At 42.3% G+C, this 27,312-nt stretch overlaps 1 protein-coding gene across 4 annotated transcripts in view; it reads right to left on the bottom strand.

The window, feature by feature from the left end:
* Positions 1–27,312, bottom strand: part of CDK5RAP2 (CDK5 regulatory subunit associated protein 2) — a 185,775-nt gene that overhangs the window by 111,679 nt on the left and 46,784 nt on the right. For all 4 annotated transcript variants that reach the window (XM_025359182.1, XM_025359184.1, XM_025359185.1 and 1 more), the window contains exons 8-12: positions 24,139–24,301; positions 22,908–22,961; positions 21,972–22,091; positions 19,214–19,306; positions 12,741–12,959 (exon numbers count right to left, since the gene is read on the bottom strand). In XM_025359182.1, the coding sequence (XP_025214967.1) occupies positions 12,741–12,959; positions 19,214–19,306; positions 21,972–22,091; positions 22,908–22,961; positions 24,139–24,301 (649 nt within the window). The remainder of the gene's footprint in view (positions 1–12,740; positions 12,960–19,213; positions 19,307–21,971; positions 22,092–22,907; positions 22,962–24,138; positions 24,302–27,312) is intronic.

Here is a 27,312-nt window from a genome sequence, read left to right as displayed (position 1 = left end):
ACCAGTCCCCTCCCCCTGGAAAAAGTATGAATTCCCTCCAGTTCCACCTAGAGAAAGCACACTATCCTTCAAGGCCCAATTCAAGTGCCACCTCTTCCACAAAGCCCAATTTGATTACTCAGGCCGTCAACAATCATCATAAAATACCACCTGACATTTTCTTCTACAAACTCTGTGACATTTAGGAGAGTGCTGGGCACTTTATCTATCACCTCATTCAACTCTCACAACCCTATGAAGCAGGGTACAGGCATAGCTCATTTCATTGTGCTCTGCTCTACTGCACTTCACAGAGATTCTGTATTTTACAAACTGAAGGTCTGCAGCAACCCTGTATCAACCAAGTGTGTCAGCATCATTTTTCCAACAGCATGTGTTCATTTCATGTCTCTGTGTCGCCTTTTGGTAATTCTTGCAATATTTCAAACTTTTTCACTATTAGTATCTGTTATGGTGATCAGTAATCTTTGATATTCCTATTCCAATTGTTTAGCAGTGCCTCAAATCACACCCATATAAGACAGCAAACTTAACGGATAAAAGTGTGTTCTGAGTGCTCCACCAACTGGCCATTCCTCTGTCTCCCTCCCTCTCCTCAGGCCTCTCCATGCCCTAAGATACAAGAAAATTGAAATTAGACCAGTGAATAACCCCATGGTGGCCTCTAAGTGTTCAAGTGAAAGGAAGAGTCACGTGTCTCTCACTTTAAATCAAAAGCTAGAAATGATTAAGCTTAGTGAGAAAGGCATGTCAAAAGTCAATACAGCCAAAAGCTAGGCCTCTTGCACCAGTTAGCCAAATTGTGAATGCAAAGAAAAAGTTACTGAAGGAAATTAAAAGTGCCACTCCAGTGAACATATGAATGGTAAGAAAGCTAAACAGCCTTGCTGATGTGGAGAAAGTTGTGGTATGAACAGATCAAACCAGTCACAACATTCCCTTAAGCCAAAGTCTAATCCAGAGCAAAGCCTTAACTCTATTCAATTCTATCAGGGCTGAGAGAGGTGAAGAAGCTGCAAAAAGAAAAAAGAAAAATTGAAGCTAGCAGAGATTGGTTCCTGAGGTTTAAGGAAATAAGTCATCTAAGTAACATAAAAGTGCAAGGTAAAGTTACAAGTGCTGATGTAGAAGCTGCAGTAAGTTATCCAAGAGATCTAAGATAACTGATGGAGGTAGCTACACTAAACAACAGGTTTTCAATGCAGATGAAACAGCCTTACATTGGAAGGAGATGCCATCTAGGAGTTTCATAGCTAGAGTGGAGCAGTCAATGTCTGGCTTCAAAACTTCAAAGGACAGGGTGACTTCCTTATGAGGGGCTAATAAGGAAGGGGCTAATGCAGCTGGTAACTTTAACTGGAAGCCAGTGCTCACTTATGATTCCAGAACTCCTTAAAAATTATGCTACATCTACTCTATCTGTGCTCTACAATGGAGCAACAAAGCCTAAATGACAATACATCTGTTTAAAGCAAGGTTTACTGAATATTTCAAGCCCACTGTTGAGACCTACTGTTCAGAAACAAAGATTCCTTTTAAAATATTACTGCTTTTAAAATATTACCTGGTCATCCAAGAGCTCTGATGGAGATGTACAAGAAGATGAATGTTGTTTTCACGCCTGCTAACACAACATGCATTCTGCAACCCACAGATCAAGGAGTAATTTTAACTTTTCAAGTCTTTAAGAAATACATCTGTAAAGAGTGATTCCTCTGATGGATCTGGGCAAAGTAAACTGAAAAGCTTCTGGAAAGGATTCATTATTCCAAATACCCTTAAGAACATTTGTGATTCATAAAAAGGGTCAAAATACCAACATTACAGGAGTTTGGAAGAATCTGATTCCAACCCTCATGGATGACTTTGAGGGATTCAAGACTTCACTTCACTGCTAATAAGGTGAAAATAGCAAGAGAACTAGAAGTGGAGTCTGAAGATGTGACTGAATTGAATCTCATGATGAGACTGCAATGCAATCTCATGATAAAGTTTGAACAAATATGGAATTACTTCTTATGAATGGGCAAAGAAAGTAGTTTGTTGAGATGGAATCTTCTCCATCTCAAGATGCCGTGAACATTGTTGAAATGACAACAAAAGACTTAGAATATTATGTAAACTTGGTTGATAAAGCAGTAGCAGGGTTTGAGAGGACTGACTCCAGTTTTGAAAGAAGTTCTATTGTGGGTAAAATGCTACAAACAGCATCACATGCCATAGAGAAATATTTTGTGAAAGGAAGACTTAATCAAGGTGGCAAACTTCATTCTTGCAGCAACCACCACCCTGATCAGTCAGCAGCCATTAACATTGAGGCAAGACCTTCCACCAACAACGATTACAACTAGCTAAAGGTTCTGACGATCATTAGTATTTTTGGCAGTAAAGTATTTTTAATTCAGGTATGTATGTTGTTATTTTAGACATAATGCTGTTGCACACATAATAGGCCACAGTATAGTATTAACGTAACTTTTATATTCACTGGAAAACCAAAAAATTCATATGACTCGCTTTATTCCAATCTCTAATATCTCCTGAGGGATGTCTGTATTTTAATTATACCTATTTTACCAATCAGAAAACTGAAGTTCAGAGACTTCAAGCAACTTAACCAAAGTAACATAGGTAAAAAGTAGTGGAAGCAGGATTTGAAACCAGGTCTATCTATATTCTTTTTACTATGCCAGTGGTTTTACAAGCCAAACCCAAAAAGCTCTAGGATTAGGAATACCCAAACCTGATTGGATATCAGTATCCTATAACTACATGTTCTTGGGCCTTCCTCTAGAAATTGACTCGGTAGCTTAGGGAAGAACACAGAAAATTATATTTGATTTCAATACAAAAAACCACCATACTAAGGAATCTGCAAAGCCCCCCTGGGTGCATCTGTTTTATTTGCTTCTGAACAAAGGGTTTACACAGGGGAAAAAAAAAAAAAAAAGAATCCTATCCTATACCAGACTACCGCCTTAATTTAAAGTCAGTGCTGCCACAGCAAGACCTGTATGATGATGTCAACTAATAGCCTCAATTTCTACACTAATGGGCAATTTTCCCTTAAGATTCACAGGTGCACTCCAGACCAGCACTGGGCTGAGAGCTGCCTCTGCATAGCAGGGCTCTCTTAGAGCAGACTGGCTGACTAAAAAAAAAAAAAAAATTAACTGCATTGTTTGAAAAATAACATGTCCTAAAATCTTAGAATCACATTAGAAATGAAAGGCCAAGCCCTCACACTTCCTCCTCCAGCCTGCTAGTTTTGTTTTATCTCTGGCCAGATGGAGAATGAGAAGGTTCTCATCCATCAAATTTCCACCTTATCAGGTTTCACTGCAAGAAAGCTTGTCAAAGTGCTCAGTGGTTACCTGTAAATATACAAAGGAAATTTTTCCACAATCTTAATGAGGAAGAGGTACTCTGTGATATAAGGAGAATTTCCAGAATTAGTAGGTGAGAGTGGTGTTCAAGTCACATTTTGTGGAGCCTCATTGCTCCTGGGGACTGTGGTGGAAACAGATGATGCAGGGAGGTGGGTGCCAGGCCTCCTACCTCACTTCACCCTGAGCAGCTCCACTTTTGTGTCTTCTCTCCATAACAGTTCATTCAAACAAACAATTCATATGCTGGAGGAAAAAAAACTTGGAAGCCACCACCATGAAACAGTCCTTGGCATAAAGAACTAACAAACATGTGCCTCACCTAACAGTATGGTACTAGCTGTGATGATTGCACAAGTTCTGAGCAAAGGGCTTGATGCAGCTTTCACCAGTTGCCCCCTCCTCCAGCCCCACTCACTGTTCCCCATGAGCCAGGCTCATTCATGGACCCCAAACCTTGGCACAGGCCTTCCTGCTATCAGGAATGCATTCCCACCTCCCATTCCCCCAGGCAAACAGCTACCTATCCTTCAAGTCTCAGCTCAAATCCACTTCCTCTGTGAAGCCTTCCCTCCCTTCTTTTCTAGCCTCTTAGCACACTTCCATTCTCTGCGCTTCCAAAGCGCAGTCCATCCCACTATTAGGACTTATCATGCTATATTTTAATTAGCTCTTTGTATGTCTATGCTATTTCTTCACTAGATTCCTTCAGAAACTGTGTATGATTTGATTCAGTCCTGGACTACTAGGGACCAGGACAGAGCCTGGCACAGAAATGATAAAATGAGAAGGTGACATAAGGGAAAGTCTCCCTGTTTGTGCCCCATGGAGATTACGGCAATTCCATATGAAAACTGTTGGGGACAGCCTTTTAAAGCAGCTTTAACAGCAGCCCCAGGTGCGAGCCACTGAGAATCTCCGGAGTTTCTCAATAGAAGAGTGCTCCGACTCCCCATCCTAGAGGGATCAATCAGCTGGAAAGGAACAGACAAGCACTTTCTTCAGAGAGGTTACTATTGATCAAGGAAGAAATTTATAGCTTTGGTGACTTGGCTGGTAAAAGGGAAGACAACATTTATTAATCAACAGCATCTGGTAGATTCCAGCAGGTGATGATTTGTCATTCAAAGTCCTGAGCCAGTACCTGCCACACAATTAAAAGCAGGAAAACAGGACAGAAAAGAAGGAATCAGATACACTGAGCATCAACTTCTCTGTGCCAGGAACCATGGTAGGCATTTTCTCACACGTTACATTTTACTATTCATTTGTTTAATCCTAAAATAGATATAATCAACCCCATTTTAGGGGAGTGAACATAAGTTTGGCAAGTTTAAGCTGTTGGCTTAGAAGTTAAGCACTTGTAAGTGAAGCTGAGATTGCAACCCAAGTTGAGAACTATTTTCCGCTGTTCCAAAGATGGCCACTGAAATTGCTAAGTTTCTAGTGCCCCAGGCCAAGGCATCATCATCAAAATAGCTACCAATTATTGCTCATTTATGATGTGTCAAGTATTATGCTAAGTGTCACTCCCTCTCTCAGATAAACCTAACAACTAACCACTATTACTCTGATAAGAAATGGGCATACTATGCTTCAAAGAGGCAAATTTGCTGGTTCACAGTTCAACAACTAGTAAGTAATGGAGCCAGGACTCCAAACCAGTTTGACTCCAGTGTTTCTGCCTTCAGCCTCTCTCATAAGAAACTGGAATTTGCAAAGATAGTACTTCTTCCAACATAGGTCATTTAAACTGCACATTATTCTATAAAGATACCAACTCAAAATCTTCACACCTAATTCATTTATACACACACACACACACACATATATATATTTAGGGCAAGAGGAGAGCTTTGGCCCTTAGTAAAAAACATACTATCTCAGGTCTGTGGTCTTAGCCCTAACCAACCAGCCTATAGAGACGCTGTCTCCAAATGCCATGTTTTGATTCTGATTTACCAAAAGATGTTCTAAATGCTGTCACGATCTCATTTGGAGATATCCATCAATGAGCACATGTGAGAACTGGGAGGTTCAGGCTGAACTACCCTGAAATTAAACCCACTCCTGTCAAAGCACATGGGATTAGCCAGCTGGGTGACAGGTACAACTTTAATGAGATTTTTGGGCTTTAGCCAGCAAATGCATCCCCACAGAGCTAAGTGCCCAGGTACTGAAGCACACACTTGTCAGGGTAGCAGATGACAGGTCTCATAACAGATGAAAGCATTCTGAAACAGTCTGGGGAATACAACTAAGCCAATGTCTAATATATGTTGCTTATAAAGGAGAACAAAAAAATCTTAGCTTGCTTCTCTCCCGCACCCACCCTGAGTAGAATACCAAGCACCTGAACCAGAGAGAGTGCACCTAAAATAAAGATTTCTCTCACCCTTCACCAAACACACACATTCATGCACGTGTGCACACTCACACACACTAAAAGGAGAGCCCAGGTCTCTGGCTCTGACAATGTATCAAATGAAGGCAAAGATGTGAGGATCCAAGCAGCATCCCTGTTACTAACCTCAAGAGTAGGCCACTTTAAACATCACAGCTGGGGCATAGACTTGGGAACAACAGGTTTTTTGTTTGTTTTTGCAAAGGTCTCCTGAATTTCCTTGAAGGGATATGGGCCCCTTTGGCAGCAAGGAGGTATACTACAATACAGGGGATCTATCTGTGATCCTCACTTTTTGACCTTCTTCATTGTAAATAAGATTCCCAAAGTAAAAACCAAAGCTTGTATTTACCAGAGCCTAACAATATCGTTACAAGTACTCCATAAATTTGTATTGAATAAACAAAAAACTGCAAATTACAACACATGCTGAGTCAACTGGCACTAAGTCACTGCAATCACAGGCAATTAAAACAAACAAACATGGAGAACTGACTCTCGGGGCTCAACTTCTCAGTGTTCATGCACAACCAGACACAGTGAATTCATAAGCCTCTGAACCAAGCTGAATTTTCAGTAAAAAATTGCCTCCCTACAAAATGCTAAAGAACAGGCACAATGAGACTGGCAATAAACGTTGTTGGCATGAGCAAAGGATGGTTTGATCACATCCAAGAGTAATGATTGGCTTACCATCAAAATTCAAGGAATGCTACAAAAACCAGGACTGCTTGATCTGGATCCTGTATATAGGCTTTAGGTCAGTGCTCATCTGTAAAACAGAGCTGCAGCATTTCCAACTGATTTTGTAGTTCTTGTCCAAAAAAAGAGAATAATGGGAAACAGCTAGATATAGTCCCAGAAAACCTACTTACAAACTTACTGACTTGGATAACATTGATCTGCCCCATGCAGAATAGCTTTTGTTGAATGGGGTATTGTTGAAGACGCTATAAACTGCTCAAAGTACTCTTTATAATAGCCCACCAGAGGCAATTCTTTCCTTGGGCCTCAGTGCCAGCAAAAGCCGTCCTTTCACTTGACATGTTCCTCTTACAGACACTGGAGACCTTGTAACTGATCTTCTCTTTTTGCTTTCCTTGCCAGGAACTACCAGTTGAATTATAAGTCCCCCTCTTTAGCACTGTGAAGGATATCACAACATGTACTTTTTTTTTTTTCCTGAGACAGAGTCTCCCTCTGTCACCCAGACTAGAGTGCAGTGGCACGATCTTGGCCCACTGAAACCTCTGCCTCCCAGGTTCAAGCGATTCTCCTGCCTCAGCCTCCCAAGTAGCTGGGACTACCCAAGTAGCTGGGTGCCACCACACCCAGCTAATTTTTTATTTTTAGTAGAGATAGGGTTTCACCATGTTGACCAGGCTGGTCTTGAACTCCTCGCCTCAGGCGATCCACCCACCTCGGCCTCCCAAAGTGCTGGGATTACAGGCATGAGCCACCGTGCCCAGCCACAGTGTGCATTTTTATATACTCACTCTGGGTCAGGCGCAGTGGCTCACACCTATAATCCTAACACTTCGGGAGGCTGAGGTAGAAGGATTGCCTGAGGCCAGGAATTCAAGACCAGTCTGGGCAACATAGCAAAACCCTTTCTCTACAAAAATTTAACAAATTAGCCAGGTGTGGTATTGCATGTCTATAGTCCTATCTCCTCAAGGCTGAGACAGGAGGATTACTTGAGCCTGAAGGTTTAGGCTGCAGTGAGCTAGGATCATACCACTACACAACAGCCTGAGTGACAGAGTAAGACCCTGTCTCAAATGAATGAATTAAAATACTCATTCTGGTTCCATTTTGCCAGTCACTCTTATTTTTCCTTGACCCTAAAGCCTTTATTTTTAATTTCATTTAATCTTATGACTTTCTATAAACCTCTGCAAGTATTTTTGAAACACAAAAGGAACAAATTACAATGTTTACAGCTTCAATTAGCCAGAATACTTCAAGTTGGGTGTTCTTGAGAATGTATTATTCTGGTCTGTTGAAAAGCTGAAAATATACCAATCTTCCTTTCTGCCAAAAGCACAGTATTCTCAACATAATTACTGGTGGTTTGGCATAGCAACAGTGTAGTATCTTAGCAAAGTCCTGAAATTAGATAGAGTCCATAGACCTGAATCCATGTCACATACATATCACCATCTATGTAACGATGACCGAGCAATGTAAATTCTGAGGCACAGATTAATCTGTAAAATGGGAAAAACATTTTCTACGCCCAAACCCAAGGCTGGGAGCATCACGTGGGCACACAGGCAATCTTTATAAACTGTAAAGTACAGTCTACCCCTGAGGATCATACCTGCTTTATTTCTACCACTCTGAATAGCAACCAAAGAGACAATGAGGGTTGAGCTGAACGTGAATTGAGAACAAGACCTGTGTTTTGGATGTTGTTCTTATCAATGTTTTCTTTATCCTACCTGTGGGACGCAGTAAAGTTTGAGTAAACATGAAAGGGACCCAAAGGTGAACATCCTAGAGTCCTCGTGGATGAAGCATTGAATACGCACCAAGTCAAGCCCTACAAGCCACAGCTGAGCATCCCCATTACAAAGAAACAGGTTCCTTTTCTTTTCCCCCATAACCCTGACCTCTCAGAGCCTGACTTATGTGTTAAGGAAAAGCCTTTTCTCCTCTTGTTTCCTGGCTTTCCCTCAGCAATCCATCCTCTAGACATCCCTCAGACTAGTCTTTCTAAACTGCAAATCTGATGCTGTCAGTCCTCTGACTGGCATACCCAACCCCTACCCCCTTGCCTACACCTCAAATCCAGGTGCCCAGACTCTGCATCCAAGGCTCTCCACAAGCCAACATCTCTCAGGTTCATCTCCTGACACATCCCTAGAGGAACCACCCTTCCCTGCGACCCCAAACTCTTCTTCCCCAAAATCACCATACCCTCTCCAACCTCTAAACCTTTGCCTTCTACACAAAACCCTCCTCTCCCTTGCCTGTCTATTAACCTCTAGCTCAAACTTCAGAACCAGTTCAAAAGTTACTTTCCCCAGGAGCCTTCCCTGCTCCTGCAAGCCACTTCCTTTCTCTGTGCTCCTGTGGTAGTTTGTTCATGTCCTTATTGTGGTATTTTCTCCTTGTCTAGTAGAGGACTTGCACAAAGTGTTCAACGTTGCTGAATGTATGAATGGATTCCTTTCTTTTGCCAGGACAGAAACATCACAAAAGGTCTAGGTTTTTCTGTTTCAATCCAAAAGCAACACCTGTAGCAGCTGGTGAGTGGGAGGCACTCCAGTTAAATAAGGAGCCTAGTTACCAGAAACAAGCTGGGAAGTTATGCAAGGCTAGTGTGTTATGCTCCACCTGTGCATTTATCCTAGCGCCATAAGGCAAAGGCACCACCCCACCATGTTTCCTCAGACTCTGAGTAAGCCAGTACTCCCAAGACCTGGTGTAAAACAGTCATGTGAGATGCACACATCAAATTCTTAGACTATAAAAAAGTTAACTAGAGATACGACTGTGATGCAATATCTATACAAAAAGAAGGAAACCGTGGCCAAATCATCTTGTTGGAAACATGTACGTAACTTGATGTATAAAGGTAGTCACGATGAGACGCCAGGAAGCCTGAGTCACCAGCATGCTCACCTGAGGAAAGCATTTAGAGTATACAGCTACTTTTGGTCTGCCCAGTGCCTTGAAACAAAATACCACTTTCTCTGGGTACCTGCTCATCCCCTTCCAAACATGTGGTTCTAGGGGAGGCTGCCAATGATGTTATACACACACACACACACACACACACACACACCCTTCTGCCAAGGCACAATGAACATGTGACCCAAATTGGGGTTCTCAGTACATCACCCATCTGGCCATCCTGACAAGAAACCAGCCAGGGCAGCAAAGTGTGGGAGTCCTTCTTCTTCTTCTGCAATAAATTGGGAAGATGTGATCCCAACATGGCTGGCAATGAGTCCAACCTCTTGGAACTGGAGTATGGATGCAAAAAAAGAAGCCAGCTCTCAGAGAGTGAGTCTGGTCTTGGCAGTTTTCCAGTGCCCCTGTCCTTCCAGCAGTTTAGTTACACAAGGCAATCAAGTTCCCTTTCTGCCAAACTTAGTTCAAGCTAGGTTTCTATCACTCACAAGAAAGTCCTTCCCACAGTGTACTCACCCCAATCCCTGCCCTATTGCCATCACAGTCCCCTTCCATTCCTTGCCAAATACCTCCATATGAAGACGTATACATGTTATGCATTAATACATCTTTTTATCCACAGCAGCCCAAAATTCTTCTAGAAGCACCAGAGTTTACATGAATAAGTAAATTACGAAGAAATTACAGTATATATGCTTGATATTATACAGCCATCTCAAATGATTACAAAGACTAAGTTATGATATAAAAAACTACGTATTATATATTATCTATGAGAGAGAGAGAGAGTGTGTGTGTGTGTGTGTGTGTGTGTGTGTGTGTGTGTGTGTCATCCCCTCATCCTCGGCCTTCCAAATTTTACCACACAAACATTATAATAGCAGGAGGGGACGGGGGATAATTGTTTTAAACTAAAAAAATTGTCATCTAATAGTGAAGGATATAAGAATTGATTATGAAACATGCAGCTGTATAAATGGACCCTCTGGCCAGCCTTTTCTTTACCTCATCTACAGAAAGTCACACTACTCAAATCTGACCCCCCTCATTCTCAAGTGTCAGCCCCTCCTAGATTTCCTTGACTACCGCTTCACACACGATCTTTTGCACTGAGTATAGGTTATATTAATTAGCTGTGGATTTTAAATTGTTTTGCGTTTTGTCTTGTATAGCATTTTCACCTCCCTTAGAAAAAGAAAACTTTCAGGAGTTACGTATTGTAATTCCATCAGTATCTAAACCAGATACATTGTGTGTTCAATAACACTGAATAAATATGAGAAACAGGTCTTTTAATAACATGCAATATACTACTGCACTCTAACATTGCTGGTGGCAGCATAAAATGAGCCAGCCTTTTGGACAAATAATTTGGCAACATGATTAACCAACCAGTATAAAATATTGGCCGGGTGCAGTGTCTCACACCTGTAATCCTAGTACTTTCAGAGGCCAAGATGCAAAGATCACTGGAGACCAGGAATTTGAGACCAGCCTGGGCAACACAGCCAGACCCTGTCTCCACAAAAAACAAAAATTAAATTAGCTGGGCATGGTGGCATTCACCAGAAGTCCCAGCTACACAGGAGGGTGAGGCAGTAGGATCCCTTGAGCCCAGGAGTTTGAGGCTGCAGTGAGTTATGAGCATGCCACCGCACTCCCGTCTAGGCAACAGTGTGAAACTCTGTCTCAAAAAATATGTATTTACATATATATACATATAGGCACTATCTGACCCAGTAATCTCACTCCTCAGGATCTATCCTAGGGATTTCAAGAGAAAATACCCTTATGTCGAAAGACGTTCATTGTGGCATTATTTAAATAGCCAAAATGTCCAACAAAGGAGATTATTAAGTAAATCATGTGAAATCTATTCAGTGAAAGAGTATGCATCAGCATGCAACATGATCGTTCTGGAGCCTACACCATGAGATGGTGCCTATGATAGACTAAGTGATCAAAGACAGAATGGTATTTAGAATCTGATTAGACCAAGAGCCCAGGTGCACCAGGACTGAATGGCAGTACAGAAAATCAGAGTTACTTTGCTAGGGTATTGGAATTATAGCTACCATTTTCTAATTTTTCCAGATTTCCTTTATGGACCCATTAATGTTTGTTAAAATTTTATTAAAATATACAAACATTTGCATTTCAATTCTTTCTTCAGTGTTAACATTGGGATTTCAACCTCTGGATCCTGGTGCCATCAGCAGCAGGCACCATAGAGCTAACCACTGGTACTCTTTTGAGTCCTCTACTCTAATGACTGCCTGGCCCAGGATCTCAGGCAGACAATTCAATTAACTTGCATGGCAATGATCACTCAGACCCAGACCCCCATCTTACCTGATTGAACCAAGGCTATGTTCTCAGGAGGGATTAAATTAAAAGACACAGAAGATTTAAGTTTAAGCATAATTGAAATTTAATAAGCTTACCAAATTCAGAGAGGATTTTTAAATGCTAATACCCAATGCTAAATAGAGTACAGTCATAAAAAAGATCACCTAGAGAAACCTGGTATAATCTTTCTGTAGAACAATTTGAATTTATCTATACAACAGTCCTTAAAAAATTCATACTCTTTGGCCCAGTTATTATACCTCTATCAGGAATAATTGGTGAGGTGGGCATGGTGGCATGTGCCTATAATCCCAGCTACTCAGGAAACTGAGGTGGGAGGATCACTTGAGCCCAGGAGTTCAAGAACAGCCCAGGAAACAGAGTGAGACCCTATCTCAAAAAAAACAACAAAGGAAGAATCAGCAGATAAATATTTATGTACAAGGATGTTTGCTGCAGAAGTCATAAGGCAAAAAAAAAAAAAGTAAAATAATCTAAACACCGTTCAAAAAAGAACTAGTTAAATAAATTGTAATACATCCAAGTGATGAAGTATTATGCTGGCACAAAAAAATTGTTTTTGAAGAACATTCATTACATGGCAACAAACCAGACAGAGAACATTAAACTTAAAAAAGCACGATACAAAACTGTATTTTCAATTTGATAACAACTCTGTGTGTGTGTGTGTGTGTGTGTGAGAGAGAGAGAGAGAGAGAGAGTGAGAGAGAGTGAGAGAGAGAGAGAGAGTGAGAGTAAGAGAGAGAGAGAGAGAGAGAGAGAATAAAAGGACTGAAATACCAAATAGATCAAATGAAGCCGGTCATTTCTAGGTAGTGAGATAATAAGTAAAGCATTTTCTTTAGTCTTCTGTACTGAACACCACCCTACAACCAGACACAGCCACATGGCCCCACAAAGCACTGTCCACTGTGTGAGAAGGGCAAGGCGGTACTCACACGGATGGTGCAATCTCCTCTGCTCTTCTCTCGATGGGCTTCCTCCAGGTCCTTCTCCAGTCTCTCCCTCTCCTGCTGCAAGTCACTCAGCTCCTGGGTGATCTTCTTAATGCTTCTACGCAGTCTGTGGTTCTCTGCACTCTTGGTGAGGTTTTGTGAGCGCAGCTCAGCCAAAAGGGCTTCCTTTCCTGATAGAGCAGCCTCATAGTCTTCAGACCCCTAGAAGAGAAGGCAGAGAGGAAAGATGAGCTAATTTTCATACCTCATGAAACAAACCAAGAAACCTGGGCTCTTCTTCGCCTTAGGGGAAAAAAAGAAAAGAAAAAGATTAACATAGACAACATTCAGAAACCAAAGCAACAAGATAATATTTCTTATGATGTGGATGTTAAGGAAGAAAAGTCTACTGCTGTATGAAAGAAGTATTTTCTTAAAGGACCAGGAAAAAAAGCACAAATTTTCAGCCGGGCACCATGGTTCATGCCTGTAATCCCAGCACTTTGGGAGGCCGGGGCAGGTGGATCATGAGGTAAAGAGTTCAAGACCAGCCTGGCCAACATGGTGAAACCCCGTCTCTACTAAAAATACAAAAATTAGCCGAGCGTGATGGTGGGTGCCTGTAGTCCCAGCTACCTGTGAAGGCTGAGGCAGAGAACTGCATGAACCCGGGAGGTAGAAGTTGTGGTGAGCCAAGATCATGCCACTGCACTCCAGTCTGGGTGACAGAGCGAGACTCCGTCTCAAAAAAGAAAGAAAGAAAAGCACAAATTTTCACAGTGACTGTCTTTAGTTGCGTGGGACTATAGTTAATTTTTTTTCTTCACAACTCTGTGTTTTCAAATGTTTTAAGGTAAGTGAGCATGTTACTTTAATAATGGTTTAAAAAACAATTTAAGTCATTTTTAAATGGTAGAAAATGAAGACCTTCATTTGAAAATGTGAAAGTTGTCAGAATCAAAATGGAGTTATTTGTGTTTAAAAAAATAAAAAATCAAATAAAAATAAAAAAACAACCTTGACAAATAGATTCGGGTATATGAAAACAGATTATTCAGGCATAAATGCCTCAGAACAAAAACTACCACAAAAGACTCTGTAAAAACCACAACCTTGCACAAGGGCCACTGTAATCCTACACAAAAAAATATTTCTGCAAGGACATCTGCCCAGCAACTGCCTATCCAACCTAGGACTGGTGTCATCCTTGTTATTGATCTTTGTAGCCAAGGATAAGTATCTCAATACAATCATGTAATTGTCATTTTTCTTTAAAAATCTTTGTCTTCCTTAACCTCCCTGAACATGCACATAGCTATGGTACATGTATTCCCACTGCCATGTCCTATTCCTGAATAAGTGTCATTTTCTCTTCGAGAGATTCTCTCTGTTATTTAGGCTGACAAAAAGCAGAGATAAATCTAAGCACTTCCAATGTTCATCCACATCAGAGTGGCTCAAACCCAGATTCATTTGGAGAAAAAAAAAAGTGGTCAGCATGCTAGTTCAATGGCCAGCCTGAGAGACTGCAATTTCAGCAAAGTCCATGGTCAAAACAAGTCAAGAATATGTGGTATTTCATTAATACACAGTTAAAGAAAATACATATGCTTATCAAACATATGCACATCTGTGAAATGGGAAGTAATGGCTTCTTTTTTTATTATTATTATTTTTTCCTTCTTTTTTTTCTGAAAGCTGGTTTACCAGCATTCCACTAAATATAGCATATATACAGAAAGGTACACAAATCATCCGTGTACAGCTGAACAAATGTTCAAACTGAATACACTCATATCAAGAAACACATCCTTGGCCAGGCACAGTGGCTCACTGCCTGTAATCCCAACACTTTGGGAGGAATAGTCTCTATTTTCTTCTTGTGAAGATTAAACATGATACACAGTCTGGGTGCTGTGGCTCACGCCTGTAATCCTAGCACTTTGGGAGGCTGAAGCAGGTGGATCACCTGAAGTCAGGAGTTCGAGACCAGGCTAACTAATACGGTGAAACCCCCATCTCTACTAAAAATACAAAAATTATCCAGGCATGGTGGCATGCGCCTGTAGTCCCAGCTACTCCGGAGCCTGAGACAGGAGAATTGCTTGAACCCAGAAGGCAGAGGTTGCAGTAAGCCAAGATTGCACCACTGCACTCCATTCTGGGTGACAGAGCAAGATTCCGTCTGAAAAAAATATATATATACATAATATATATCATATATCAGATATATATGAGATCTATCATATATCACATATATGAGATATATCACAATACATGTCATTTGAGGTGTATCATATGATATGTATCATGTGATATATCTCATATGAGATGTCTCATATGATATATCTCTCACATATCATATATCTCATATGATACATATCTCATATAGCATATGATACATAAATTGCCATTTCAGTGGGTACAACATAAATAAATCTAGCTCTACTTTTCCTTTACCTACTCCATTATCTTTCATTCCCAATCAAAAAATAATAGGCTTCACAAACCAAAAGCTATATATAATAACACTATTAACCAAGAATTTGAAAAACAGACCAAAGTACTCTGTTTTTGTCCAAATACGACCTAATTTAAGGGTGAGCTAACAACATTTACTGTGCCCAGGTACACTTTCTTATTTAAACCTTTTTGTCCAAATACGACCTAATTTAAGGGTGAGCTAACAACATTTACTGAGCCCAGGTACACTTTCTTATTTAAACCTTTAAACCTTGGGTGATTATCTAGATTTTATAATGCACAAACAGGCTGGAAGAGCTCAAATATCTTGCCCAAGGTTAGAGTTAGTGATACGGTTTGGCTGTGTCTCCACCCCAACCTCATCCTGAATTGTAGCTCCCATAATTCCCACGTCATGGGAGGGACCTGGTGAGAGGTAACTGAATCATGGGGGCAGGTTTTTCACATGCTGTTCTCATGATAGTGAATAAGTCTCACAAGTTCTGATGGTTTTATAAAGGGCAGTTCCCTTGCACATGCTCTCTTGCCTGTGCCATGTAACATGTGTCTTTGCTCCTCCTTCGCCTTCCACCATGATTGTGAGGCCTCCTCAGCTATACAGAGGAGTCCATTAAACCTCTTTTTCTTTGTAAATTCCCAGTCTCGGGTATGTCTTCATTAGCAGCATGAGAATGTACTAATACAGAGACTATACTACTACTACTTGCTCTCTGCAAGAGCAGAGTCAAGGTTCAAATCCATGTCCCACTCCACATTCTTCCCAGTAAAAATGTTACCTCCATATAATGGACTATACTTAGTTGTTTAAAAAGATTGAGTAGCACAAAGCTAAACATGCACACACCCCCAGACATAAACAAATGAATGCAGGTCAACTGCTAAAAATCTGAATAAGGTCAAAGGACTGCACTAATGTCAATGTCCTGATATTACATCACAATTATGCAAGATGTTACCTTTGGGAGAACTGGGTAGAGGGTACAAAGAATGTACATGTAAATCTACAATTATCTCAAAATAAAAATTAAAAAAGAAAAGACTTGGTAGGTCTATATATACTGCCATGGCAAGAATGTTAAATTTTAAAAAATGGTCATGCAACAAAATACATATTATAATCCTATTTAATTTTTTAAAGTGTATATGTATATATGTACAAATACGCATTAGAGTCGAGGCACAGAGTCAAGGCAAGAGGTGAGTTTACTGATGATTTCTATCAACCTCTCACTACTACTTTAAGTATTTTATAAATTTCCTACAATGTGCATTTTTAATTTAATAGCTGGGAGGATACCGTTTCCAATTTGAAAGTTTTTTTTTAAATGAGTGTGGAGGTAGCAGCAGCCAGCCCACACTATTACCTTCACAGTGATACCAGTGACTAGAATTCACACCTCTGTACTTCTGAACTTTGGCAATCACTTCAAGAGTTTAAATATCACCTGCTGTTGCTTCAGTGTCAGGCTTGATGCCAACCCTGTGAACGCTGGCTATTTAACTCATGCTGCAATTGGCTCAAATCACGATATCCCAAAAAGATCCCAATACATGGGGGAAAAAATGCATTTACGTGTATTTGTGCACCATTCAAACTACATATGCCTCACAATGAGATAGTCAACACAGGTGTATTGTGTGCATTTACTCACACACAATCAGAGGAGTGGAAAGAACATAGGCTTTGAAGACAGACTTGAGTTCAAGTCCTGCAAAAACTCGCTGATTAGTAAATCTGCTACCTCCTTGGGCAAAGATTAAATGAGCGTTCTCTGAAGAGCCAACCTGACATGTATAACCTGAGGAGTTACAACAGTTCCTGATCTCTGTGTGCTGCAAGATAAGAAACCCGACCAACACTGTACATTGTAAGACCTCAAAACTCATTCTTAGAGTCTTTTGACTAAGACAGGGGTTATTAAGTTAAATGTATGTAATAAATCTGGGTAACATTTAAATTTATAAGATTCCTTTCTTTCCTTTAAGGCCCGTCATAACCAGTAAAATATCACAATGTTTATACCGCTCTCTCTGGCTATCAGCAGCCAACAGATTTTTTCCCAAGCAATGGGAAACATAATTTCCCTAAGAATTCAGCTTCTGAAGCTTGTTATTTTCTAGGCAAGGAAAAAGAGAAACAGTCTAAAGTGTAATCTTAGCTCCATTTCATCAACCACTGTCAAAATGGTGAGCAAAGGCAAGTCTGAGATTCCAAAAGCGAAGATTTGTCTATGTTCCTAGCGTACCATGATTTAAGCCAAATTACTTCAATTATTCTTACTGTGAATCAAAGCTCTGCAAAAGATAAGGCATGGGATATGAATTTTGGGAATCAGTCTTAAATCAGATTTAACTTCTAACTTCTACATTACAACCAAAAGCAACATCAGTGCAAGGGGTGGGAGGAGGAAGCTTTAGGCAGTATGGACTTACTTTGATGATGAAACTTTATTGATTTATTAAGTTATTAGTGATAGGTATAAGCTGTGTAGGAAAACTAGAAACATGAGAAGAAACATGTTAAAATAATTTAAAACATGAAATTAAAAATAGGAAGAAAGAGGGGCTGACCAGCAGGAGTCCTTGTAGTACAACATTGTGGGGACGGAGGGAGGAGAGAAAAGGCAGGTCAAAAACATCAAGGTCTGGAAAAGAGCAGCTGGGACCAAAGCAGCCAGGTAAGGGAGATATGGGATGACAGTAAAAGCACAGCCTTTGGAGTCAGATTGGCTCTGGAGTCAAATCCTAGCTCTATTACTTACCAGTTTTGGGACCCTGAGCAAGTTACTAGAAACTAACTTGGATTTCCTCAGCAGTTTAAAAAAAAAAAAAAAAAAAAGGATATTAATCATACTTACTTCATAGAGCTGCTGTGCAAATAACTGAGATAATCTATGGAGCACACAGCAGGCCTTGGCACATAGTATGCATTCAATAAATGTCTCTTGCTATTATTAGCAATTACTACACTAAAATCTTGGCTCTGCCACTTGCTAACTGTGTGACAGTGAATAAGCTGCACACCCTCCTGAGTCTCAAAACCTCACAAATATGGTTGGGCGCAGTGGTTAACTCCTGTAATTCCAGCACTTTGGAAGGCCACGGCAGGCGGATCACTTGAGGTTAGGAGTTCGCTACCAGCCTGGCCAACATGGTGAAACCCAGACTCGAGTAAAAATACAAAAATTAGCCAGGCATGGTGGTGGGCTGTAATGCCAGCTACTCAGGATGCTGACACAGGAAAACTGCCTGAACCCAGGAGGCAGAGGTTGCGGTGAGCAGAGACTGCGTCACTGCACTCAAGCCGCAGCGACAGAGTGAGACTCTGTTTAAAAAAAAAAAAAAAAGTGCCGGGCGCGGTGGCTCAAGCCTGTAATCCCAGCACTTTGGGAGGCCGAGACGGGTGGATCACGAGGTCAGGAGATCGAGACCATCCTGGCTAACATGGTGAAACCCCGTCTCTACTAAAAAAATACAAAAAACTAGCCAGGTGTGGTGGCGGGTGCCTGTAGTCCCAGCTACTCCAGAGGCTGAGGCAGGAGAATGGCCTAAACCCGGGAGGCGGAGCTTGCAGTGAGCTGAGATCCGGCCACTGCACTCCAGCCTGGGCGACAGAGCAATACTCCTTCTCAAAAAAAAAAAAAAAAAGAAAAAAGTACAAACACAAGAGGGATGATGATTACCTTCCCCATAGGGTGGTGAAGATTAAATGAGATAATCCACATTATCTTGCATTATTACTTAGCACAGAGCACACTTAGCACTCCTAACTGTGGAGGTATTTATCATTACCATATTGAGGAGGGGGCTAGAAAATCTCCCAAATCTGGTAGAGAATTTCCCTTTAATTAGACTGAGCGAAGAATTCTATCACTAAAGACCACCCACAGTTTTCCTTATTAAAATCATCCAAGTTCTTTCAGCTGCAAAGTCCTCACCTCACCAGGGGTCAGGATCAAAGAGACAGCCACTTACGCCAAGTGAACACTTACCTGGAATTCCTGGGTCTGTGCTTTCTGCAGGGCCTCTCTGGCTTTAGCAAAGGCAGCACTGAGCTTTTCAATTTCAGAGTTAAGTTCTTCAACCTGGGGAAATATAACGAATACCAGCCAAGTATCTAACTGGGCTCTCCTCTCTGCACAGCCCACACGCTTTTCCTGCTCAATTGTGTCGTGCTTATAATCAAGGGCTTTGTAATCAGAAAAGATCCGAGTGGGATTTCCAGTTTAGCCGTTTACTAGCTGGATAACTTCAGGCAAGGTACTCAACATCTTGGAGACTCCATTTCCTCAACTGTAAAATGAGGGTATCACCACTCACCCAGCTATTGTGTTATTAGTGTTAAACGAGGTAATGTGCATTGGTGCTAACATAATGCCTTGGTCATACTGTTACTATTATTACTATCCCTATAAATGACCTGCCCAACAACCTAGCCTGGGTATTCCCCAAATTCCTCATCCTCCAGTGACTTTCTCCTACACCCCAGAGTTAGCCATGAACCACCGTGGCCACACCCTGGACTTTGCCAGCACCCAGAGCAGCTCCGACACCAGTGTCCTGACATACTTGAAGGCTTCTGGTCCCAGTTGGGCCTAGAACTCCCCAAAAGTGATACAATGTTGACTACTTTTGTGTGTGTGTGTGTGTGTGTGTGTGTGTGTTTTGAGACAGGGTCTTGCTCTGTCACCTAGGCTAGAGTGCAGTGGCCAATCACAGCTCACTGCAGCCTCAACTTCCCGTACTCAAGCAAGCCTCCCACCTCAGCCTCCTAAGTAGCTGGGACTACAGGTGAACACCACCAAATCCAGCTACTTTTTTGTAGTTTTATTAGAGACACAGTCTCACCTTATTGCCCAGGCTGGTCTCAAATTCCTGGCCTCAAGCGATCCTAAAAGGCATAAGCCACCATGCCCACCAGGACTACTATTACTAGGAGGCAAATCTCTGCTGCACCTGACACTGGTGATCATTCAAACTGCTTAGCAACACCACCAGTTTCCTGGTCAGTTTCCTACTTCTGCAACCACTCCTTCTGTCTCCTTTGTGCGTTCCTCTCCCTATCCCTGAAATTCTGATGTCCTCTGCAGTCCCATCACCAATCTTCTTCTTTCCCATTCTATACTCTTCTTAGGTAAGTAGGTCAATTCTCAGAATCTTAACTCACACCTGTACACAAGGGATTCCTAGATTGACCTCTTTAGGATTGAGCACTCTCCAAACTTTACGCATGCACATTATCTGCCTCCTGGACATCTCATCTGGATGGTGTACGGGCTCCTCAAAGTCAGCACTTTCTAAACAGATTCATCACATCTACCACTGCCCCAGATCTTGCTATCAACCTCCATTATCCACACTTTGAGCTGAGTTAATGGCACCACCATACCTCTAGTCATGCAAGCCAGACACCTGAAGTCATCCTTCACTATGCTTCTCTGAAGTCCTACATCTAATCCTCAAATTTTCCCAACCTTATTTCTAATTACTTCGAATCTTATTTCTTAAATAAGCCCCTCCCCATCCATTCCTACTTGCTGTGCCCACTGCTCTAATTCTGCCTTTCTTGGCTCTCACCGAGGCTACTGGTCTCCCAGCCTCTATTCTCTCCCTCTGCAATTCACTCTCCAGATAGAGCCAGAGACCTTTCCAAAATGAAAATGTGCTTAAGAGTTTTCAGTGGCCTTCAGTGCCACTCAAGCAGCTCAATATGATTAGTTTCCCCAACCCCCACTGGTTGGCCACTTGAAAAAGCTTCACCTTCTTCTCTCGCCTCCTTTAAGTTTTACACTTTGTGCTCTGACAACTCCAAACTGTCTGTGGTGCATATGGGGTCTCTCCTAACTAAACGCCTTGACCAGTGTTCTCCCGCTGTCCGCCTTCCTTCCCAACTAACTCCTACTGATCCTTTAAGATGCAGCTCAGGCACCTCCTCCTCTAAGCACTGCTCCACACACCGGACATCCACACCTAATCTGGATCAGGACCCCTTCCCTCTGCCTCCCCAGCTCCCTACACTTCCCTCAATCACAACCCTCATCACTCTTTCTTCCCCAATAGACTTGCAAGCAGAGCTGGGTTTTCTTCTCTGTGTCTGTTCCTTGCATAGTTACTAGGACACAACAGATTGCCATAGTAAGGACAAGAAAACAGCACAGAACCATCAGCTACCACCTTGGATCACAAAGGCAACATTCAGGTAGCTCTTTAACCAACTCACAGTCATGGCTTTGCCTCCCAAACTCCTTTATCTCACTCTTCTGTTATCCCTCAAAAGATTAGACCTGCATTGTCCAATGCAGCAGTCACTGGCCACATGTGGCTCTTGGCATGTGAAATGTGGTTAGATTGATTTGAGGGTGTGTTGTAAACATATCTAGACTTCAAACAGTTCTGAAAAAAAAGTGTTAACTATCTCATTACTTTTATTGATTACATGTTGAAATGATTATGTTTGGAGGGATAAATATACATAATTAAAATTAATTTCACTTGTTTCTTTTTACTTCTTTTAATGAGGCCACTATAAAGTTTTAAATCACATATGTAACTCATATTATATTTCTATTGAACAGCACTGGATTAGACACTCCAAAAGAATTCCCGGTTGACTAGAGGATTATTTCCCCACTTTCTATACTATCTCATCTCTCTTATAAACTTTTTATCTAAAGCTAAAAATTCAGGGTAGGACAGGCCAGTCATAGAAGCTAATAAAGAAAAATCTTACTTCACATGTATCAGACATACCTTTTTTTCCTTTGATTTTAATGCCATGGTTAAACCCTGAATGGCTTTATCCCTCTTTAAACTATTTTTCTTCTCTGTAGCAATTTCTCTTTCCTTCTCTCTCAGGTCCTCCTCAAGTGCCTAAATTAGATTAGAAAAAGATTCACTAAGTTGATGTGTTCCAACCAAAATGCACTGTAAATATATCTTTAAGAGCACACTCAAATGCAGTTATTCTATCTTATTCCTGTCAACCTGTGATTAATGTTTCCAAGTGGAGCTGAACATAGTGGCATCAACTCCAAGTTACTGTGTTACCGCTCCCGGCAACAGGGCTGGGTGAAGGGAAGGGGATCAAATCAGTTAAGACGATGACAGCTATTCCTATGGGAAGGATTCCAATGCCTTCTGGAATTTGAATACAGTCACTCAGACTCTTTGAAACCATACCAGGTTATTTGGGGGAAATAACAGATCATTAATTTCATTCCTTTTGATGGAGACTGAACTATACATTTATAGTCTGAGTTCATTTCTAAAGATAATCACCACCGCCTCCCTTTCAGGCTGTTGTGAGGATCAAATGGGATAATGGATGTGAAAGCACTTTCTAAGCTGGCAGGCACTCCACAAATGCCTCCTGCTGTGACAGAGGAACCATGGCACATGGGCAGGTCCAAATCTTCGCTCTACCTCTTCCTAGCTATGTGCTCTTAAGCAAGTGACCTCACCTCTCTGGGCCTCAGGTACCACATCTGTAAAATGGGAATGCCTACTTCACAGAGTTACTGCAAAGATTAAGAAACCCTTTCTAGAGTACCTTATGCTCGACTGTCATACAGTAGCATTCAATGAATGACAGCTACTGTGACACAGAATTATCTGTTGTACTCAATAAAACAAGAGGCAAGAATAGACTAAATCTTCAATACATTTTTTAAAACCATATCAACATACCTGGATCCTCTCTTCAAAGCTGTTTCTCTCCTTCTGATGCTCCATTTGTGCAGCCTAAGAAAAGGCATTAATTGGTGTCAAGAAGGCACTGCAATCCAACAGCTTCTCCAGAACAATTAGAATGAGCACGTCCTTGTCGCTTACTCACTTTCCCCCACTACTGCGGAACTCATTAAAACAAGTGTCCCCTCCCTCTCTCCGCCCCACCCAAAACCCCACCTGATTTGAATGAAGAAAAATGTGAAGACAACAACCTACTCTGGTTGATCACCAGCCCCACAGAGAGTAAACCACGGTGCTGCTGAACAAGATGAAGGCCTACTAGAGGGCCGTGCCGCGGAAGTGGGAAAGAGAGTTAAGAGGAGGGGCAGGAAACAACTGTGGATTACAGATGAAAATGAACTGGCAAGGCTACCGCATTCACTGCTGTGGTAGGAACACAGGCCCTGCTCCATGAAGAAACCAAGACTTTCTGTGAACAACCAGAACATCCCCAGTGTGAATATACCACATGCAGCAGCTACTCTTGGTCCAACAAGAATGGAAGGCCTAGACTAAGACCTACCTCCACTTCCCTGGCCTGCCCAACCTCTTCAAAAGAGCTTGCTGGGGAGGCCGCCTAGGGCAGGGGCAGGAGTCCAGGGAGGCTTTGGGGTCAGCTACTAGTAACCCATCTCTTGGAACCTGGAAAAATGTAACAACTCCTCTGAGCCTGTTTCTAAACTTGACAAGGAGACCATGAGCTCTACCTCACCAGGTGGCTGGCAGGATTGAACGAGGTGGTATACTGAACCCCTCCCATGCTGCCAAGCCCGATACAAGTTAGTCCCCTTCCCACCCTACCTCTCAAGTTGCAGACCAAAGTTGGCCTCACACCTACTTCTAACCAAAAGGCAAGATGGAAAACAATGCACCACAACTGTATCCTAAGAAAACCCAAAGGATGAAAATAAAGTCCCCAGGTAACAACAAATCAACACATGGTAAAACAGAGGCAAGCAGGTAGGGACTGGTTTTTTTTTAAGCAACTCTTTATAGGAGCAGGAGGCTGAAAAGGAAAAAGAACGTCAGGGCCCCTGACAAAGGCAGTTTCTGCTCACTCCTCAGCTGACAATGGTCTCATATTTAGAAGCAGGCTGTGTATGAACCATGAGGCCTGAATGCACATTCCATCTCCCACAGGAGTCTGGTTGGCTAATTAAAGTCCCCTCTTCATGTCCCGTCGCCTCACCTCAGTTTCTCTCTCCTTTTCTTCCCTTGGAGCAGCACAAAGTCCTCGGAGCTCTCCAGATGACACACTCTCATCAGGAGATGCCATCTGAGATTTCTCCTCTTTAAGGCACTGAATTAAAGCTTCTTTGCTCTTCAAAGACAGCTTCAACTCCTCAATCAGTCTAAAAGAGAACAAAATTTAAATATTAATTCTAAGCTGTTCTCTTAGCTCAGTGGAGCAGGGGGAGGAAGGAAATGGGGCCAGATATCTTCAAAGTAGACATATACAATGGCTGAACATAAACAGAATCACATTTTGCAGGTAGGAGATGATGCGCCAGAATTCGTGTGACATTAACTGGTCCCCTGCCTGCCTCCAGTCAATTCAACTCTGAGCTTCTAGACTCTAACCAAGCTGTGATCCTATTCAAATACCTTCAACGGCCCCCACCAACAGCAGTGGACTACTAATTTTTTTGGCCAAGAAGTCCTCTCTCCAAAAGAAATGTCACTGAAACCTAAGCAAACAAAACCAATGAAGCAGAGCTGTTCAGGTGAGTGTGGAAAAAACGGAATGTCTTGCCAAGGCTTCTCAGGGCAAAGTTTAAAAACACTGACTTTCAAGATAAAGGTGAAACTCCTTTCCAGGCATTCCAGGTCCCAGGTCTTAGAGCCTACCAGATCAGAGGCCCCTGCCTACAGCTTCAGTCTCACAGGAAACCATCGCCCTCTCCATCTCCACTCAGTAGCCTCACTTCCAGTTCTCTCCCAAAGCCAGACTGTTTCATGCCTCTACGCCTTTGCTCATGCTATTCCTCTAGCTAAAAGGCCCTTTCCCACCCTACCCCCACCTCACCCCCACCTCTACCTGACAAACACCCATTCATCCTGCCAGAGCTAATTAAGCATCACCTCCCCTCCAGGAAGTTTTGCTACCTGCACCCCTAGTGCCCCCCTCAGGAACAGCTGAACATATCCCTCTCTGGGCTGTGTTATCAAATAACACAATATAATTACCAAATTATCCCATATCAACTGCCCCTTGGCCATGGCAAGTAATTCAATCTCTCTGAGCCTGTGCCTCCTCAGCTACAAAATAGGGGTGACTTGGGATTGTGGACCGGAGACAAACTATTTAAAACAATCTTGCACTGCTCCTGGAATATGGTGGAACTCAACAAATGACAGTTGCTACAATTATTACTTTTTTTTTTAACATGTAACAATTAGCATTTCCTCAGAAGACCCTCAGAATAGCCTTTCTGCAGCTAAGCCTAGAAAGCAACTTAGTTTGGTAGAAAGAACAAAGATTTTGCAGTCAGACAGAGCTGCCCTAGTGAAGCACAGCTTCCCAGGATGAAGGTAAAGAGGGAGACAAAGGTAACTGAAGTACCTAGCAATGCACTAGGACACAGGGTGCCAGGCAGCACCAGTGCAATACCCCAGAAAACCTGGAAAGAGGTGTAAGATTGCCCTCTAGGGGCTCAACTTTGAAATCATCACATAATCGATGAGAGAGGTAGTCACCAAACTATAAATACTTAAAATTGAAGCACTGTGTTGTATGTAATTTTACATCAATAAAACTGATTTTTTTTTTTTTTTTTTTTTTTTTTTTTAGTTACCTTAAAGCAAGTTCTAGATAGGGAATAGAAAAAGTAGGCAGGCCTGGTGGGGACTCCTGTGGCCAAGCTGGAGCACCAGGCCCATCTAAGGGGAGGGGTAGCCTCAATCCAGCAAGACGATACCCAGGGCTGCCAATCTCCTAGGTTTTAAAGAGAAGGTGGAAATCCAGACTTCTGCATGAAATTCAATTTTTTACGTATTGGCAACTAATTCACACTTTAAAAAATACTGTAAGCCAAATAGAACATATCTGTTGGCATATTTGATCTGCAGGGCTTCCCAGTATTAACTGCCTTAAAGACACAGAGCAGCTCAAAGGCCAGATTGAAGGCAATAAAGTAGCTAAAGCATGCACCTTTAAAAAGGGTGGTGGGACCCCAGAAAGATATTGGCGGAGTCCATCCATCCACGTGAGGGGTTCCTGGGCCCTAAAGATTCAACACCTTGCCCTGCCCAACAGTGAGTCGATCTGTGTCGCAGATCTAGATCCATCTCATGAGGGCAAAACCAAGGACTCTGGCTCCAGTTCTCTGCTAACCACTTGACCTTGACTTAGCTTCCTAGGCAGGCCTGCCTTCAGGGAGGGAACATACTGATCCTACAACCAGGAGAATTTCACCACAAAAAGGGCCACAACCTGAGCAAAAATCCAGAGCTGGCATCTGACTGCTGCACTGGTCTCTGGGAGTGCGCCTGGGACACAGCTATCCCTGAGAGACAGTTGCATTCACAGGACTGATACATTGGGTTTCGGTGCCTGTCCAGCCAGACCTCTGGGAAATCCCAGGAAGATGCAGCCTTCAACAAAACCCTGATCCAACATCCATGCAGACTCTACCACCTAGAACACAGTAAGTACTTGATACACGTTAACCCTTCCCAAAGTCCCCCTTCCAAAAAAGATGAACAATCAAGCTTCTTCTGTGGCACATGCTAAGAGGACCACTCTCCTCTAGGATCACCTTAAAATGTGCCAGGCTCTGCACCTTTATGTGCTGTTCTCTCTGCTTGGCAAAGCGTCCTCACCCAACTCCCAGGACTCCTTGTCTGACAAGCCCTCCCCATCCCACGCCCAGGCAGAGCTGATCACACCTTGCTTTTGTCACAGCACAGAACCCTGGGCTCACCTTTATCACAGCATCCATCACGACATATATTTTCTTAACATCTAGCCCCTCCCACACTGAGAGCACCACAGAAGCAGGAGAACGTTCAGCCCTGCATTCCCAGCACGCATTCCCAAGGCCACACTCAGTGGTTGGTTAAGGAATGAATCTATACTTCCTTTAACTCAAGCTTTAATCCATACACCCAACCACATCCTAGACTCCACTCACTGAGGCTCACAGGCCCTCAAACCCAACACGTGCCAACTGAAGGTATCATCTTCCCTCTCCCTCCACCCGAAAACATTTCTTCTTCTTCCTTTCCCCCCTACAAAATTCAATAAACTGCACCACCCCACAGCTGCTCATGCTCAAAACCTGGGCAAGAGCCAGGCGCAGTGGCTCATGCCTGTAATCCCAGCACTTTGGGAGGCTGGCAAATTACCTGAGGTCAGGAGTTC

The sequence above is a fragment of the Theropithecus gelada genome, chromosome 15, assembly GCF_003255815.1.
Source record: "Theropithecus gelada isolate Dixy chromosome 15, Tgel_1.0, whole genome shotgun sequence".
NCBI classification, from domain to species: Eukaryota; Metazoa; Chordata; class Mammalia; order Primates; family Cercopithecidae; genus Theropithecus; species Theropithecus gelada.
This window is presented reverse-complemented; position numbering and strand designations above follow the sequence as displayed.